The sequence below is a fragment of the Geotrypetes seraphini genome, chromosome 6 (genome assembly GCF_902459505.1).
Source record: "Geotrypetes seraphini chromosome 6, aGeoSer1.1, whole genome shotgun sequence".
NCBI lineage: Eukaryota > Metazoa > Chordata > Amphibia > Gymnophiona > Dermophiidae > Geotrypetes > Geotrypetes seraphini.
Window position 1 is genome coordinate 189148599 of NC_047089.1, and position 19917 is coordinate 189168515.

At 42.1% G+C, this 19917-nt stretch overlaps 1 protein-coding gene across 2 annotated transcripts in view; it reads right to left on the reverse strand.

Moving 5' to 3' along the window:
- The window catches only part of RETSAT (retinol saturase), a 50307-nt gene that overhangs the window by 4362 nt on the left and 26028 nt on the right, over positions 1 to 19917 (reverse strand). For both annotated transcript variants that reach the window (XM_033949154.1, XM_033949153.1), the window contains exons 7-9: positions 15470 to 15608; positions 14116 to 14225; positions 4151 to 4317 (exon numbers count right to left, since the gene is read on the reverse strand). In XM_033949154.1, the coding sequence (XP_033805045.1) occupies positions 4151 to 4317; positions 14116 to 14225; positions 15470 to 15608 (416 nt within the window). The remainder of the gene's footprint in view (positions 1 to 4150; positions 4318 to 14115; positions 14226 to 15469; positions 15609 to 19917) is intronic.

A 19917-nucleotide genomic window follows, 5' to 3' on the forward strand; every position in this document is an offset into this window, starting at 1 on the left:
GTGATGCAACGTGGTGATATCATTGTGTCACATCCGTGAATGCACAGATGCCCTCCAGATGCAGCCCCCAAAGAAATGAAGTTTGTGTGGTGCCAGGGTTGGGGAGCAGAACAAAGCAGGGCTGTGGGCAGAAAAGGGCGGGGCCGGGGTGGAACAAAGTGGGGCCATGCGTCCTCTCTTTTTCAAAAAAAATTAAAAATCTGCTAACCCTATACACAAAGGGCCCGATTCTGGAAATGGCGCCTGCTATAGTAGGTGCCTATAAAACGGATGCCAACCACATGTCAAATCATCTATTTTTGGTACAGAATCATGCCTATTTTTGGTACAGACACATTAAATGTAGGCCAGCTTTTTACGGGCCTACATTTAAAGCGTCTGACTCAAGCCTATGGAAGCGCCAAGGCTGCCTAAGGATGCCTAAGGCCACTTCCAGCATAAGCCACACCTACGCTGGCCTTAGGAATCCATGGGCATGTCTAAACGCCTCCTTAGGCATTGTTCATTGCATCGATTAACAAAAAAAAGTGGATCCCGATTGGTCTGTTAGACAGAGGTAGGACGCCTACTGCCACCTACAATTGGGACGCCATTTCTAGAATCAGGCCCAAAATGTATAATAAGAATATTTTGCATATCCTTATTCACTTGGTTGGTTCCTCCAACTGATAGTTTTAATAACAGCTTTTGAAATGTGCAACTCTAAAATCTTTGTATTTTACACAGTACAGAAGAAAATGCATTTCTGTTTCGCCAGTGTTTTACTGCACACAGTCTTCTCATGGTTCCTATTTCTAGATTGTGGTTGGCTCTGTGACAGACATGATATTCTGATAGTGTTTAGTTTGTGTAGGATCTGTAGAAGTCCGACTTGTTCTGTTTTTCCAGAAGCAGTATATTGGTAATTTAGGCAGTTGCTATTTGAATCCTGGATGGTAATATTGTTTCTGTGCGACAGGAATGAGGGGATATAAGATGAAGATGAAAGGGGATAGATTCAGAAGTAGCCTCGGTACACTGTACTGAAGGTGTAATTGCATATTTTTGCCTTTGTACATGTTGTATAGAACAAAGAAAAGAAAGGGGGGGGGGGGGACTGATATTCAATGGCATGAGAGAGTTTAAAACCACTGACATCCACTGAATATCAACCAGAAAAAATTCAGGGCCTCTATAAGCCGCAGTAGCAATGTTGCTGAAAAATGCACCAAAGCCCATAGGAACTGAATGGGCTTCAGTGCATTTACCGCAGCAGCATCGCTACCATGGCTTTTTATCAGGAGCCCTCAGTTGGGTTATAGAGCTGAATCCCATGTTGATAATAATTAGTTTATTTCTGTTATGCAAAGTTTCAGTCAAGTAAGTTGTAGGTGGGATTATAGTAAGAGAACATGAGCAAAAGTTTTGATCTCTTTTAAAATTTTCTACTCTACTCACATCATTACAGGGGGACTGTCTTACCCTGCCCTACTCTCTGCTCAGCCTCTCCAAACAAGTGATTCACCTGTTTACTGAGGAAGGCAGCTCTGCATTATGTTAGAAGAGAAAAAAAAAATATGCTATTAATCTTCTTCCCAATAAAGAACATTCAGTTGTTTCCTTTCCCTTTGCAATCTGATGCTTCATATGGTAGAGTATGGGAGGTCTGGAAAGACTCAGAATAGGTTTTGCACTCTTTCCAAAAAAAAAAAAATATATATATATATATATATATATATATATATATATATATAAATATATATAGGACTTCTCACCTTCATGAATAAAAATATTAGAAAAATTTTGTAAAAGATTTTTTCGATCTGTAAATACAAGAAAAATCAGATTTTCCATGAAATGAGAAAAAAAATTCCCTTTCTCCTTGCTCAAATATAAACGTGCTTGCTTGCCAGGAATCTGCGGAACTGAGGTTTTACATTCTATTCCAATCCCGAGAAGACAAAATTCTTCCTTGCTTTACCAAAATCAACTGGAGACCTTCTTGACTTTAAATGCTACACTGCATCAAAATCTTAGGCATGATCCTCGACCAAAACTTAACTATGAGAAATCAAGTAGATTCTGTAGTATAGAAAGGTTTTCACATGTTATAGAAATTACTTACTCTGCAAGCTTATTTTGGCGTTTCGGCGTCCAAACTATTAGTCCAATCTCTGGTATTGAGTCACTTGAACTACTGCAATATTGTCTATCTAGCAGGTGTCAAAATTTTTTTTTTACAGATTGCGGATTATTTAGAATGCTGTGGTTAGACTCATATTTGGCCTGAAGAAGTCTGACCACATCACTCCCTTTAATCGAGAATTGCATTGGCTGCCTATTGAGGCACGTATCATTTTTAAGTTGGGTTGTGTTTATTATAAAGTTTCTACAGGTCAGGCAACATCCTACATAACTGACTCTTTACTTATTTCAACTCAAAAGCATTCCCGGAGATCTCATGCTCCTTTTGGTTTTTCTGCCCAAATTCAAAAAGTATCATGAACGTATACTCTCTTATCAAGCAGTAACTTGGGACAAGGATTTTAAGCACTTATTACTGACTTCTATTTCTTATTTACATTTCAAGTTTCAAGTTTCAAGTTTATTATATTATTTGATTGAACGCTTTTCAAATTACAAAGCGTTTTACAAAAAATAAAATTGGATTTGAATAATCACATATACAAAATAAATAAAATTAACTGGTTTAAAAAAAAAAAAAAAACATACAAAGTTAACAACTAAAACAAGGGTAACAAACCACATGAAACAATAGGAAGGAGGGAAGGAAATACAATTTTGGAAGAAAAAGTCCATATAAGGGTAGTACATTAGGAGGGTGTGAGGAAAAAAGTTGAGAACAGAGCAAAGGTCAAAGGGAGAGGGGATGATAGTCTGAATTTGGTGGAGAATGATAAGAATCAGAAATGACCAAGAAAATAGACAATCAGTTAAAGGCTTCTTTAAAAAGAAGGCACTTTAAGCTATTCTTGAATTTATGCAAGTCCTGTTCAAGTCTTAAGTATAAAGGGAGTGAGTTCCAAATTGTTGGGGCAGTAACCGAAAAGATAACGGCACGGCGAGTTCCAATGATTTTTAAAGAAGGAACATATAAAGTAGATTGAGAGGATGATCTAAGAACTCTAGATGAACTATATGGAATCAGGAGCCTATCTAAGAATGCAGGAGTATTGTTTTTTATTGTCTTAAAGACTAGTAGAGCTATTTTATATGTTATCCTGTAAGAAATTGGCAGCCAGTGGGCTTTTTGGAGCAGTGGTGTGACATGATCAAATTTTTTTGAACCTGAAATTACCTTTATTGCAGTGTTTTGTATGAGTTGAAGACGCCTTATATCCTTTAAGTGAGCCCCTTTTAATAATGAGTTACAGTAATCTAATTTTGAAATCACTAGGGAGTGAATTAGAGTATTAAGGGAAGACGAATCAAGAAGGGGGACAAGCGAATGAATCATTCTTAGTCTGTAGAAACAATTTTTAACCAATGCACTGATGTGAGGACGGAAAATGAGATTATTGTCTATTATGACACCCAAGATTTTTGTATTGGTAGTTTGATTAAGGGGTTTATTGTCGATTATGATTGGGTTAACGAGTTGAACCCCTTCTTTCCCTGAGAAAAGCACAATTTCAGATGACAATTGAAAACTTGTTTGTTCTCTAGGTTCTTGAGCAATTAACATTCTGTGCTAGTCACCGTATCCTATTTCTATAATCAGTTGAAGACTATTATTTAATCTTTTGTTAACCGCATAGAACTTTACGGTTATGCAGTCTAGAAATTGAGTTTTATGTTATGTTATGTGGAAGTTATATGTTCCCAGGGGTACCTTCAATTCAATTCACAAAACCTTATCCTTTATTTTTAAAAAGGCAAAAAGCTTCCGAAAGCTGAAATTGTGCCTCCTTTTTGATGCAAATCAAAATATATGATATGGCAAACAGTTTCCAAAACTATTTGTACAATGAAAACTGTTGACTTTTTTGCAAATCCTGAACTCCGAAGAGAGCTCATCAGAAGGGGGAAATGACTCCACATCATAGGTGCCAGCCCTGTTGCTGTCCAACATAGTGGGTGCCTCAACAATCTGCTTTCCTGTGTCCAGGGAGGAATAGTTTGTGTTGAAAAGTTGGTTCTTAAGTCCCACCTTATCTCTTAAGTGAGGGAAGAATTTCAGGATGGTCTCCAGCATGGCTTCTGCAAAAGTGTTTTTCACACTCTCATAATCCACTCCCCTCTTTTTCACCTCCTCTTCCTTCCATTCCTTAAACCACTCGTATTGTGCAAAAGTCAGTGCTGTTAAAGTGGACTTGCCTAGAAGGACAAAAAAGGTGTCGCTGTTGATTCACAGTTCATGCATCCCTCAAATCCAGGAATGAATTAGCTTGTCCTGGCAGAATTATATGTATGTTCATAGGATACCTCTGTCCTTTTTGAGGTACTGAACTATGCATATGATTATAACAATATTTTTTTAAGGGGTGGATTTTCAGCAGAATCTAGTTTCCTAACTAAATACTGGAGGCAAGTGGAATTTCACTCCTTAAAAATAGGAAGCTCAGAGGCATTTCTAGGATGTATGATGGACGGGGAAGATGTGAAAACCAATTTTACACTGAATGTTGAGGTTGGAATTGAAGGTCAGTCACCATAAGAACAAGAGCGAAAATATATTTAAATATGCTTGAGGTAATTCTATTACCACAAAACCCGAGAGGAACCCTTCAGCCAGCCAAAATAATAGCTTGTAAATACACCACTAGTCTTCGCTGTGAAAAATATCACAAGTTATTTTGGCTGACTGAAGGTTTCTCTTGGGTTTTGAGGTTGCAATTGAGACATCTAGATTGGGATGTTCTGAATGCAGCAGTACTTTTACAAAACACTCTGCCAAATGCTGTTCCCATTTCATTTACAGAGTAAAGGTAAGGGTCATGTATTTGATATACTGCTTTTCTGTGGTACAAACAAAGCAGTTTACATAATACATTCAGGTACTTTCTCTGTCTCTAGTGAACTCACAATCTAAGTTTTATACCTGGGACAGTGGAGGGTTAGGTGCAATGGCATAGTAAGGGGGGTGGGGGGTGGACCGCCCTGGCACCGTCTCGATGAGGGTACTGACACCTCTCCTCCCTGCCCCACCACACCTGTGCCATCCCTCCCCCCCCACCCCACCTCGTACCTCTGTAGATCTTCGTCAGCACGAGCAACTTCTCCTGTTGCTCTGAAACACTTCCAGGTCACAGGGCCAGGAAGTGATATCAGAGGAAAACCCAACACTGGCACGAGCGGCATGCTGGAGAAGCCACTCACACTGGTGAAGATTTACAGAGGAACATGGGAGGAAGATAGAACATGAGTGTGGAGTGGGAGGCAGGAAGGAGCGGGGGGAGAGGAGGGTGTGGGGGGCATCACCGCCCCAGGCGCCTCCTACCCTCACTACGCTACTGGTTAGGTGACTTGCTCAGGGTCACAAGGAGCTGCAGTGGGAATTGAACCTGGTTCCTCTGGTTCTCAGTCCACTGCTGCAACCATTAGGCTACTCCTCCATTATCTAAAATTTTAAGTTGGTAGTAACTTAATATTCACAACTAAGGGCTCCTTTTATGAAGGTGCGCTAGCATTTTTAGCGTGCGCTACAATGCCGAGCGTGCTAACCCCGCACTACATGGAAAATACTAACGCCAGCTCTATGTAGCATGTGCTAAAACCGCTAGAGCACATTCGTAAAAGGAGCCCTAAGTGTTATTCACTACAAAACACAGAATATAAATTGCATTGAATAAAAGAAAAAACACTACTTCACTAATAATAAAACCCTAAGCGCGCAAGTTAACTCCTACCATGGCCGGCAGAGAAATGTTAAAGCGTGCGGCGCCGGCACGTTCGATGCATGCGTACGTTTGGCACGAGTGCGAGCGTGGCGGTTTACTCTATCCTACGGCGGTTACTGTGCGCCAGTTGCCCTTCACTGTATAAACGTGAATAAAAAAAGGTAGGTGGGAGAAGGGGCATGATAAACAGACGTCAGTGGGCCAGAAGAGACCAGGAAGCTGGGATGGAGGGAGAGTAGGAACTGCGGTTTGGGAGTAGATATTAGGGAGCAGGAAAGAGGTGCTGCTGGACAGGGGGGAGGTAAAAGGAAGGGAGAAGGGCTGCTACTGGACAGGGGGAGCAGGGAAGGGGTGCTGCTGGACAATGGGAGCAGGAAAGGGGTGCTGCTGGACAGTGGGGAGGTAAAAGGAAGGGAGAAGGGCTGCTACTGGACAGGGGGAGCAGGGAAGGGGTGCTGCTGGACAGGGGGGAGGTAAAAGGAAGGTAGACGGGCTGCTGCTGGACAGGGGGAGCAGGGAAGGGGTGCTGCTGGACACGGGGAGGTTAAAGGAAGGGAGAAGGGCTACTGCTGGACAGGGGGGAGCAGGCAAGGGGTGCTGGTGGACAGCCGAGGAAAGAGAAAGACAGAAAGAAAGAAAGACAGCGGCCAAGGAGAAAGAGATAAAAAAAGAAAGACAGACACACACATTCTATTCTAGCACCCATTAATGTAACGGGCTTAAAGACTAGTATTCATATAAAACAATAAAAACAAGCTCTATGGAAACATTAACGCTCCTTCACAGAACAAACAAATTAATTAACTAGTCTTCTCGCTACACATGCTGAAACTCTTTAAAGGAAAGGCCTGCCTGAAAAGTTATGCCTTCAATTGCTTTCCAGATGATTCTAACTGAACAAATGATATGAAGCTTAGGGCTCCTTTTATGAAGTTAGCGGCTTTATCGCACGCACCTTTTTAGTGCGTGCTAACCTCCGTGCTAGCCGAAAAACTACCGCCTGCTCCAGAGGAGGCGGTAGCAGCTAGCGTGTGCTATTACGCGCGTTAAACCGCTAACGCAGCTTCGTAAAAGGAGCCCTTAATGTAACAAAAACTAATGTACTTTTACTGTCTGATTATAAGTCATCTGATATACTCAGATCAATTATTGATGGAGTCATTTTGAATGTTTTGGACAAAATGCGCAATTTGGGTGTCATGATGGATATAGGTCTGACCATGAAATACCATGTGTTGAAAATTATTTCCATGATGTTTTATAGATGAAAAATTATTTAATGTCTTCAAGATGTCTTAACTTTTGCTAATTTTGACTTGTCATTCACTCATTAATTAGTCTTCTCTTGATTATTGTAACAGGCTTCTGTTGGTTTTGCACATGAAGTATTTAAAAGTTCTTCAAATTGCCCAAAATGTGGCCACTAGAGTTTTAACTGGCACTGCCAAATTGGCTTATATTACACCGGTTTTGATCTCACTCAGTAGTTATCTTTTTACTTTAAAAACTACTATGTTTAATTATTTTTTAAACTCAAGAGGATGATATACCTTATTGTTGTCTCCATGCTTAAGTTGTATCAGCCATCTAGAGCTCTATAATCCATAGAATGTGTTATTGGAGATTCCTTCTTCAAGCTTGATTAGATTAGAATGTTATAGAAAATCTTTTTAAAGTTGTAGGGCCCAAGCTATGAAGCTCCCTATCAGAAGAGACTCAGGGCCTGTTTTACAAAGCCGCGCTAGCAGCTGTTGCATGGCAACAGCCCCGAAGCCCTTTAAATCTCTATGGGCTTTGGGGCCATTACCGTGGGTTTGTAAAACAGTAATAAGGAGCTCAAAACAATTTTATTTATGACTCCTTATGGTGTCTCCTCCAAAGGAATTTTTATAGTGCTGTGATGTTTTTGGTTAATTTTGAAGGATTGAAATATTTTTCTTGTAATAACTGAAGATTTTTACATTGTTTTATGGTTCCCAGTATGTTTGTGTTTTAAAGTTTGAATTATATATATATATGTTTTTTGTAACCCACTAAGAACATTGGATTATGCAGGTATAAATACAATAAATAAAACAGCAAATTCTTTTTCACAGGGAGGGTAGCCGATGCCTGGAATGCCCTCTGGAGGGAGGTGATGGAATTTAAAACAAAAGTGTGGGATGAACACAGAGGATCTCTAACTAGAAAATGAATGGTATAAAAAACAAAACTTAAATGGTTGCATGTTCCTTCGATGTGTTGAATGGTGTTTAGATGGCAACTCCGGCTGTGAAGAACTAAACCCCAACTTCCCCACCTTTTTTTACTAAGCCATGGTAGAGGTTTCCACCACAGCCCGGGGCGCTAATAGGAATTGTATGAAAGTCAGAGCAGTATTGGAATATTTAGCGCTCCGGACCATGGTAGAAACCTCTACCATGGCTTAGTAAAAAGTGGGGGTGGGGGTGGGGGGAGTAAGACAGGTACTGGACAGACTTGCACAGTCTGCAATCCAGTTTAGGAAAGGCTGAAGAGGGCTTTGATGGAAACTCCAGTAATTAGGAATGTGAGGACAGTGCCAGGCAGACTTTTACAACTTATGTCCTGCGAGTGACAAGATAGTTTGGATAAGCTGGAGTGGGCTTCGACAGCAACTCCTGTAGTTTTGAACCTAAGGACAGTATCAGGTGGACTTCTCGTATGTCCCAAAAATGTCAAAAAACACAGTTTAATCATGAATTAATAATGCATGTGACTGTTGTCAGATTTCAAGTTAAAGCTGAATAGAGAGAAAAACCCACATTTTTTTCTAGCTACTTCAAAACAAGTGTGATAAGGACAACATAACATTAGGAGGGAATATTTATAGAAACATAGAAACATGATTGCAGATAAAGGCCAAATGGTCCATCTAGTCTGCCCATCCACAGTAACCATTATCTCTTTCTCTCTCCAAGAGATCCCACGCTATCCCAGGCCCTTTTGAATTCAAACACAGTCTCTGTTTCCATCACCTCTTCCAGGAGACTGTTCCATGCATCTACCACCCTTTTTGTTAAAAAGTATTTCCTCAGATTACTCCAGAGCCTATCACCTCTTAACTTCATCCTATGCCCTCTCATTGCAGTTTCCTTTCAAATGAAAGAGACTCAACTCATGCACATTTATATTATGTAGGTATTTAAACGACTCTATCATATCTCCCCTCTCCTGCCTTTCATCCAAAGTACACAGATTGAGATCTTTAAGTCACATTATCACGAAGACCACATACCATTTTAGTAGCCTTCCTCTGGTCCAACTCCATCCTTTTTATATCTTTCTGAGGGTGAAGCCTCCAGAATTGTACACAATATTCTAAATGAGGTTTCACCGGAGTCTTATACAGAGGCATCAATACCTCCTTTTTCCTACTGGCCATACCTCTCCCTATGCAACCTAGCATCCTTCTAGCTTTCGCCGTCACCTTTTCAACCTGTTTCGACACCTTAAGATCATCGCATAAAATCACACCCAAGTCCTGCTCTTCCGTCGTGCACATAAGTTCTTCACCCCCTAAACTGTACCGTTCCCTCTGGTTTTTGCAGCCTAAATGCATGACCTTGCATTTCTTAGCATTAAATTTTAGCTGCCAAATTTCAGGCCATTCTTCAAGCTTCACCAGGTCTTTCTTCATGTTATTCACACTATCCGGCGTGTCTACTCTTTTGCAGATTTTGGTATCATCCGCAAAGAGGCAAATCTTACCTGACAACCTTCAGCATTATCATTTATTGTCAAATATTTTTATTGAGCTCAACAGGAAGCAAACACAATACAACCCCACCATACTCAACCCCCCAGTCCTCCCCCCACCCCCAGTCCTCCTTCAAGCTGCAAACCATAATGGGAACCAATAGAAAAAGTTATACACAAAAAGCAATATCATTTATAAAAATGTTTAAAAGAACAGGCCCAAGAACAGAACCTTTAGTTTCTTCTATTAGAATCCTTTGGGTACAAATTGATAAAAATCTATCTATGTTGTTGCAAGCTGATCATGTTGTGCAAAAACAATTCTTTATATTATGGAAATTAAGATCTATTAGATCTTATTTTGAAAGGGTTCCTTTTCAATTATTTGCTCAATCATTAGTGTTAAGTCTTTTAGATAACTGTAATATTATTTATTTGGCAGGGCAGCAATCTCTTTTTCATAAACTGTGAATTGTTCAGAACACTGCAGTTAGATTGATATTTAATTTTAAAAAATTTGAGCACTGGCTCCCAATGGAGGATAGAGTTCTATTAAGTATGGTTGTTTTATTTATAAAGTGTTTCATGGCTTAATGCCAAAAGTTTTGATGAATCAGTTTTGGGTGTTTGTTTTTTTGTTGTTGTTGTTGGCTCAGAATTTCCACAGCTGCCATTGTGCTTGTTTCAGGTTTCCAGGTCTTGCTGTGTCTTGTCAGGTAGTAACTTATGTTTTAGCCACCATGCTATGGCTTTCTTTAGGGTATGCTGTGAGGTCTGCAGTTTATCTTTGTAAATAGTGGGTCCACTAACCTGATTGGGAACAGGGGAATTCGTTGGTCACCAATTTGAATTTTGGTGGGAAAATCAGTTGGTCTTTTCCCCCCCCCCCCCACACACACACAGAATAGAAAAGTCTCTGGTGAGTTTAAAATGTTCTCCCCGTGAACCCGGGTTATATGTTCTTTCAGGGCTGCCATTGTGCTTGTTGCAGGTTTCCGGGTCTCACTGTATCTTCTCAGGTAGAAACTAACATTTCAGCCACCATGCTGTTGCTCTCTTCAGGGTATGCTGTGAGGTCTGCAATTTGTCTTTGTAAATAGTGGGTCCACTGACCTGATTGGAAACAGGGCAGTCCTCACAGCATACCCAAAACTGCAGACCTCACAGCCTATCCTGAAGAAAGCCATATCATGGTGGCTGAAACATCAGTATCTACCTGACAAGACAAATTGAGACCTGGAACATGCAAAACAACTACAATGGCAGCTGCGGAAACCTTGAGAAAACACATAACCCAGGTTCACAGGGAGAACATCTTAAACTCACCACAGACTTTGCCATTCTATGGAGGGAGAGGGAAGAGACCAACTGGCTTTCCCACCAAAATCAAATTGGTGACCAATCAGGTCAGTGGACCCACTATTTACAAATATCACAGCATACCCTGAAGAAAGCCATAGCATGGTGGCTGAAACATTGGTTTTTACCTGACAAGACACAGTGAGACACAGTTAAGGTTCCATGATGGAAACGGATGTTTTACTGGGGGCTTGAGCTGCAGCACCCACTTTAGGAATCTGGCTATGTCCAGATGAGATGCCAACAAAGTCCCGCCACTTGGATTCTGTAAGACCCTTGTAAATGCCAGTCTGGAGGAAAGTTAACACCACCAAGATCGGAGCAGAGAATGGATCCTCGTTCTCCTTAATGCACCAGAACTGAAATGTTTCCCGTGCCTTAGCATAGGCAGAGACCATCATAGGCTTTTTGGCTCTCAGAAGAGTAGTAATGGCTACCTCTTAGTATCCCTTGCACGCTAACACTGCACGCTCAAGAGCCATGCCATAAGATCAAAGCGATCCGTATCTTCTATGACTACTGGTCCCTGAGAAAGAAGGTCTGGGTGAAATCGCAGGCTAAAATTGTGTTCCTCTGAAGACACACTAGGTCTGCATACCACAGACTCGCCCTCCGCCAGCTCAAGCCCCCGCAACCTAGTATGACAAATGTGTGTCACAAAGGAAGATGCTGCAGCTGCTTTGATTCCCAAAGTTAGCGCTTCAAATTGCTTTTTAAGAATCACATTCACTCTGCAATCCTGCATATGCTTTAATACCACACCTCCCTCACTTGGTACGGACGTGCATTTGGTTACCTGCACTACCAAAGAATCTACCTTGGGCTCAGCAAACAGCTGCTGCAACTCCTGTACCATCAGATACAGCTGAGCCATTGTCTTGGCTACTTTAAGAGACCCTTTAGAAACATCCCAGTGCTCCGTGACTAATACACCAATATCAAGATGCCAGGGAAACAAAGAAGACTGGGCTCTCACTCCACTCATTATAGAGCAGGGAGCAGAGGGGACCTGCTGGGAATTTAAATTTAACTCCCGTGAAGAGTCAGCGATAAGTTCAGAGCCAAGGGTATGAACAGCTATTGGACCATGGGGTCATCTCCTCGATCAGGGACACCACTGTATCTTGCATACTTGCACCTGCCTGTATCTCCCGACAGGGCATACAAAGGCATATAAATAGACCCCCTCATCTTCCCCCTTGGAAAGGCCCACCAGATCCTGGCCAGCTTCTTTTTTTTTTTTTTTTGTATGTCTTTATTGAATTTTAAAACTACAATTGTGCAACAAGTAATTCATATACATATAATATTACAAGAAAATCACAATAAACTTTTCAGACATTAATGTACAATTATATTTCCCCCACCCTCCCACCTAATATTGAAATAAAATAAAAACCTTCAAGAAACTATCCATAAATTCCCTGAATCAAATTTCAGTGCAACTCCCTGGCCAACTTCTGATACTGAGGCAGATGCACCCTGGGAGCCCCAGCCCTTCAAGCACCTCCTGGTGCCAGACATCCCCTGGGGATCTTGTCCATCCAGATAAGCTCTCCACATCAAACTGACAAATTCCAGATAAAATGTCATATTAGGCAGTGTAGAGTCTCCTTTAGATGACTCTAGCTTGCATCTCTTGGGCTCCGCAACCTCCACGCTCCTACGCTTAAGATGACCACCATTCCAGCACTCTGGAATAAATTTACTTACAACCGATGGACCCCTGACCATTCCTCAGCCCTAGAGAGCAAAGGGGAGGCTAAGCCAACCTCCTCCATCCCCTCTTCATGTGCTGTGTGCACCTGGCACAAGGGCGCTCTTCAGGAGCCCATCTTGCGCCAAACCTGGCATGAATTAAGGGTAAAGGCATCTAAGAACTCTATCCCTGCCAGTTTTGAGGCAAAATGAGGTGATTTGGAGGTTCTGGAAAACTTTTAAAAAAGCAAAAAAAATTTTTAAAAAATCAGGAAATCCAAGATGGCCATAGTGGCAACATTCTGGCACCAAAAAACAGCTCCCAAAATGCCTTAACTAATACTTAAAAAATGGATTTTAGAGGTGGGGAAAACTAAGAGAAGGGGCAGAAACCTGATAAAAAAAGGTTGTAAAGACTCCCCCCCCCTGATTTTTCCTCATAGGCTGTAACAGCCTTACTCATTGTGACCTGGCCTGGATATATGCTACAGCCTGCTCAGCTTCTAAAGTAGCTGGATCTGGGAGAAAAAAAAATCACTGCCTCAAATAGACCACTCCTCCAATGCTGAATCTTCGGGCTGCCAGTCGGACCAGAGCCTGATTGAGTCTCAAACTTCTGCGGACCAACAGATGCGAAAGGAGGGAGGTGAAATGCAGCTGGCACATTGTGGAGCCCTGCTGAGCCCCCTACAAATGCCTGACAGCCTGCGCTAAGTCCCTGTGACACAGTGGGCGAGCAATGCTACAAGACGAATGGACCCTGAGCTCCAGGGGAATGGCCTGTCAGCTGCAAACCTCAGTCTGCTTCACCTCCACGAAGGCAGAGCTGAACCCTTGATGAGGGGAGCTCTGAGCAACAAAAGTTGTCAAAAAATTGTGAAACCCCCCCCCCCCCCCCCAAAAAAAAAATAAATAGGCAGAGCAGATCAGAAAGACTCCTTCCGGCTCACAAGCAAAAGGAAAAACTGATGTAGGCAGCAGAGCTCTCTAGTGAAGGAGGAGGGATTCAAAAGCTGGAGTGGATTCTTTCTGCATGGTCCAGAATGACACACCTATTGCTTTATAAAACAGATTATTCAACCAGGAGAATAGGTTTGTTTACCTTTATTCTGATATACAGCATATTAATTAAAATAAAAAGGATAGACTCCAACTGTTGGGAGAGCAGATATAGGAGGAGAAATCATTTATGCTGAAGGAGAATAAAAACAAATGTCCACCAATCTACTGCTTAACAACTCATTCCAAATAGGGAACCCTCTGATAAATTTTTAACCACCTCAGAAGGAGCTGACATGAGAGTCAGTGAGCCCCATCCATTTGAAATATCCTATGCTCAATAGCTCTAATTATATTTTGGCTAATTTTCTAAAAGTTGAACTAGAGAGTTTGTATGATTTCCTGCTTTTGTGACATTTGTTTAAAACAAGAATGGGACTTAATTTTTTTTTTATCTGTACATAATCAATATTGTTGCAAAATCTAATTCATACATGCATACCTGGGCACCTCTCTTCATGTGCAGAGTCTTTGGCCGACGGGAAGGAAACGTAGATTACTGGGATGTGCTTGGGTGCTTCATCTCTGGAGACAGTAAAGTATGGCGCTTCCCTAGAAGCAAATTCAAACAGCACATTTCATGGCCTGTTCACAAGAACCCAGTAACATTCTGGTCAAGAAATAAGATGCACAATTACTATATTTTAAAAAGTGCTAGCTTTCAAGAAAATAAGACAGAGGAATTGTCCTTCAAAAATCACAACTTTTATAAGTACTAGACATTCAGTTATTTGGCACCCATGAGGATTGGTAGATGCCAGATAAATGTAGTTTCTGGCTGCTTGAGAGTTACCATTAAAAATAGGCATAACTTATACCTCATACCATACCATAAACTCTGTATTGACTTGATATTAATATTGAAACACAAGAAATAAGCAAAGAATTCCCCTATCCTAAGGCCTGAAATTCTTTTCTGCCCTTTCCTTTTCATGTTCCAGCCTCCTCCATTCTCTCTCTCACTCCAACTGCAGTTTCGCTTCCAACCTCCCCTTTCTGCTCTGAGTCACTCTATCATTCCTCTACCACCTTGTAGGTCCAGCATCTGTTCCTTCCTTCCCACTCTCCTTTCTGGTCTGGGTCACTTTCTCTCCCCTCCCCACTTACAGTTCCAGTATCCACGCCCCTTCCTCACCCCTCCACACACACTTTTAGTCCACCTCTCCCCTTGGCTCTGCTCTCCCTCCCTCAGCGTGGAAGTGACGCGGCAGAGGAAAAGCCCTGCCGGGGCATGCTGGAAGCACTCCGTTTACGGTGCTGCCTCTGTTCACTGGCTGCCACCACTGCTTTGGGTGAAGGAGGGAGGGGGTTGTCAGGACCGGCTCTGCTGCCTCGGGGGCTGGAGAGAGGGGGGTTTGTCAGGACAAGCTGCTGCTTCAGGAGCTGGAAGGAGGGAGGGAGAGAGAGATTTGTGGCTGCTGCTGCTGCTGCTGCTTCAGGGGCTTGAGGGAGGGAGATTTGTGGCTGCCGCTGAAACTTCAGGGGCTGGAGGGAAGGGGTGGTTGTTGGATCAAGAGCATGACTTTGGAGGTTGTCGGGTGAGGAGTGCAGGAGACAATTTTATTTTTTCTAGCAATTTTTTTTGCTGGTTGATTGAGAGTGCTAGTTAGCTGAATACTGGTTAACGGGGATTCTGCTGTAGAAGGGGAAATAATAATCTCCTCATTAGGTTTTGCTCAGTATCACCATAAATTCAGTTTTTAACTTCCAACAGTTAACAATACAATCGAAAGCATTATTGACTTGCTTGTTTTATGATTCAAGAAAAGAGGAAGTAATATAAAAATTCAACTTACAGTTTATCCAGGTTTTTATCAAGGTAAATGTAGTAGTTTGTGGCTTTCAATCCTAACTCTTCCCTCGTTCCTCTGAGACCAATGAACAGGCTGAATCCAGCCAGCCCATGCCGAGCCCTGTTGAGCTGAGACTGTATCCCTTGATCACAGAGTAAGGAAATAATTTTAGATGACAGGAGGTCACCACACTGTCCAGCAACAAAACCCATTTTGTCAGGTTGAGTAAATCAACAAAGATGAGAACATGAAGAAATGGATTCAGGACCTTGGTAATCTTGCTCTTGCTGTCAACATCACCCTCTTCAAAATGGTGACACCCTGCCCCACATGGTGCAATCTAGGATGTAAATGCTTCTGCCTGCGCTGGCTCCAGTCCCAAAATGGTTGCCACAATCCTCAGTGCCAATCTTGTGAGATTGCTACTGGAAGTCATGCCATCCATTCTGACTGCAGAGATGCAGGGGCAGGAGAGACTGAGGATCACTCATGCCCCCTACATGACACTAGTCCACCAAGTAGGCCTGGCGGTCTACAAATGGGTCTTCTTTTCAGTGAGGAAGTTGAGCTTCAGATCAGGAAGGGGGAGAGGGAATGGGAACTGACCAATTTTTGTTTCAACCTTGGCCAAAAATGAGCGGCAAATTTTATTTATACAAATATGAAAAACAATCTAATCTAATCTAATACAGAAATTTCAATTGCGCCATTATAAAACAATTTTAACAAACATAAACCTATGTGCCCTCTAAAATCTATTCCTTCCCTCCTTAAACCCACCCTCCCCTTAAAGGAAACAAAACACATTATACCTCCTCCCCTTATTTATTCCCCCTTTCCTCACCAAAACTAAACAAGTACCAGTTCACAAGCTTTAAGAGTGAAGATGTCTCCTTCACCCTGTCTTATTATGCCAACTTTCGGCTGCAGATTCAGTTTTGTCTGAACTGAAGAAACTGGTTTTGGGATCCTGTACAACCTAATTCAACTGGGCTCCCCTGGAAACGTGCCTGCAGAACCCAGGAAGAGTTGAATAAGGGGAATGCAAGGAAGAGTCAAGAATCATGCCAGGATGACACAGGAACATGTTTTTCACCATCCCCGTGGGAACTCAATTTCCCTTTTCCGTCCTTGCAAGTTTTGTCGCTGTCCCTGTCCCATTCCTGCAAGCCTTAACCGCATAAGTCTCAAACACTTATGATTTTAAAGTGTTTGAGGCTTATGCAGATGAGGACAGAGCTTGCGTGAATGGGGCAAGGACAGGAAAAGAACTCGCCGGGACAGGATAGGAAAATGAATTCCCACGGGGACAGGCAAAAATTTGTCACTGTTTCATTTTCTAGCCAAGAGGTGAGGAGAATGAAACTGTTGTGTATACCAATGTTCAATGCAGAGGTAATTATTGTTACTTCAAGAGTTTGCTTGGGTTCCTCTTTAACAGTGACTGTTCTTGAAATTTAACCCCACTGGGTGATCTTTAAATTTACACTTACATGGAAGATTAGAGCACAGAACCCCAGTGGCTTACCAAGGGGGGGGGGGAGGGGGCGGTCCGCCCCGGGTGCACGGCCCAAGGGGGTGCACACCTGGCCATTCACCGGGGAAAGGCTGCCATTGCCGTCATCAGAAAGAAGCCGGCGCCGAGTTCTCCCTCCCTGCTTCTCTTCCCCGCGAGCTGACCAACTCTAGTCGTCCGACGTCAATTCTGACATCGGAGAGGACGTTCTGGGCCAGCCAATCGCTGCCTGGCTGGCCCGGAACGTCCTCTCCGACTTTAGAATTGACGTCGGGCAGCCAGAGTTGGTCGGCCAGTGGGAAAAGAAGCAGGGCGAATTCGGCGCTGGCCTGTTTCCGATGGCCAGTGGCAGCCTTTCCCCAGTGGTGGCAGCAGCGGTATGTTTCCCAATGGTGGTGGCATGGGGGAGGGCAGGGAGAAAGAAAGAAAGAAAGGGGGGACAGGGATCCAGAAAGAAAGGGGGCAGGGAGAAAGAAAGAAAAAAAATGGGGAACGGAGAGAGAGAGAGAGAGAGAGAGAAAGACAGACATACAGAAAGAAAGGGGGCATGGAGAAAGAAAGAAGGGGGCAGGGTGAAAGAAAGAAATGGGGCACGGAGAGAGAGAGAGAGAAAGACAGACATACAGAAAGAAAGGGCATGGAGAGAGAAAGAAAGAAGGGAACAGAATGAAACAAAGAAAAAGTTGGGGGAGGGAATGAGGTTCTTGAGGAGAGGAAGCATACAGGAGGCTGAAAGAAGGGAATAATATTGGATGCACAGTCAGAAGAATAAAGTGCAACCAGAGACTGATGAAATTACAAAACAAAGGTAGAAAAAATGATTTTATTTTCAATTTAGTGATCAAAATGTGTCCGTTTTGAGAATTTATATATGCTGTCTATATTTTGCACTATGGGCCCCTTTTGCAATAGCAGTTTTTAGCGCAGAGAGCCTATGAGTGAGAGCAGCGTGGGGCATTCAGTGCAGCTCCCTGCGCTAAAAAACGCTATCGCGGTTTAGTAAAAAGGGAGGGGGTATATTTGTCTATTTTTGTATAGTTGTTACTGAGGTGACATTGCATAAAGTCATCTGCCTTGATCTCTTTGAAAACCCGTGGAATATAAATGATAATTAACATTTTCTCTGCGTACAGTGTGCTTTGTGTTTTTAAAATTTTATTGTTGGTAGATCATTTTGACTTGGCCACGAAAGTAAGGGGGATGGAGGGAGGGGAGCTACTGAAAGACATCTAGTAATCCTTGCAGGCTTGACTGTGCAGGGAATTATTTTTGTAAAATCATGTTTTGTTATGTGACTGGCATTATTTAGACTTTAATTTTTATGAATGAATAGAATGAAAATGATATAAAATTACTTGCTTTTTTTTATGTGCATGCGCTGAAGGAAAGTGGAGAAAGAGTGGGCTGAGGACGCTGAAGGGAAATGGGGAAGAGAGAGTGGGGAGAAGACGCTGATTTATAAATTGACAATTGTACAGAATATTGTTTCTTTTTATACTTTAATATAATAAGTTCAATATAAAACAATTCAAGGCTTGTGTGGATGGAATCAGGCACTCAGAGAAATTGAAAGGGGACAGATTTAGAACCAATGCCAGAAAATTCTTCTTCACTCAGAGGGTGGTGGATACCTGGAATGCGCTCCCGGAAGATGTAATAGGACAGTCTACATTAAGGGGTTTCAAAGAGGGACTAGATAAATTCCTGAAAGATAAGGGGATTGAGGGCTACAGATAAAGGAGGACACAGGAGCAAAAAGGGCAAAGATAAGAGGGAAGAAGAGGATTTTCAGGATATAAGAAAGTAGGAATCCAAGGGTTAGACAAAAGATCACTTACAGGTCATGGACCTGATGGGCCGCCACGGGAGCGGACCGCTGGGCTTGATGGACCCTTGGTCTGACCCAGCAGAGGCAAATTCTTATGTTCTTATGAGGACCGAGCTTACGGGGATTAGTCCAATAAAATGGTATTTTCTTATTTCTCATTATTTGTTTTATTTTTATTTGTTAATTTGTAAAGTGGTGTTTGTTATATATCAGTTTTTTCAAATTTACATCTACTGTCTTTATATTTTGCACAGTATTAGAGGACATGTATTACTGTTTTTGTGGTGTTGTGGTGTTGCATTGTATGCAGAGTCTGGTTTCTTGGCAGTTCAGTTTAACTTTTGTCTACATATTTCTATTTTTAGTTTGTGATTATTCCATATTAGGCGAGGGTATATATGTCTGTGTGTATAAAAGGGACATGGCTTTCTGATAGCATCGACTATACAAGATCAATTGACTGTGCAGGATCTGGTTTGTTTAGTTTTACAATGTATGTGTTGGTGTTCTAGTGCTCACTGCAGTGTTTAAGATGCTGCCTTTTTCCTAGGTACACTCTTGTTGTGCGATATGTAGAGTGTTACTAAAAATCATATTTTTCATATAGATGGGGGGGGTGTCAAAAAATGATGGGCCCCAGGTGTCACATATGCTAGGCACGCCACTGCAGAACCCAATGCCCAGAGAGCAGTAAATCATAAAGGCTTTGAAGATAATTCTTCTCCCCACACCTCAGGACCCAGCATCTTCTTGTTTGTGTAGCACCAGAGATTGCCTTAAGAACATAAGAATTGCCATACTGGGACAGACCGAAGGTCCATCGAGCCCAGTATCCTATTTCCAACAGTGGCCAACCCAAGTCCCAAGCACCTAGCTAGATCCCAAGTAGCAAAACAGATCAAATTAACATGCATTATTTAGTAGATGTCTTCACTGATAATATGGCTTACAATGAACCTACTAAGTAGTAGATTTAAAACAAATTGGAGAAAATATTTCTTCTTACAACATGTGATTAAACTCTGGAATTTGTTGCCAGAGAATGTGATGAAATCAGTTAGCTTAGCGGGGTTTAAAAAAGGCTTGGATAATTTCTGAAAAGAGAAG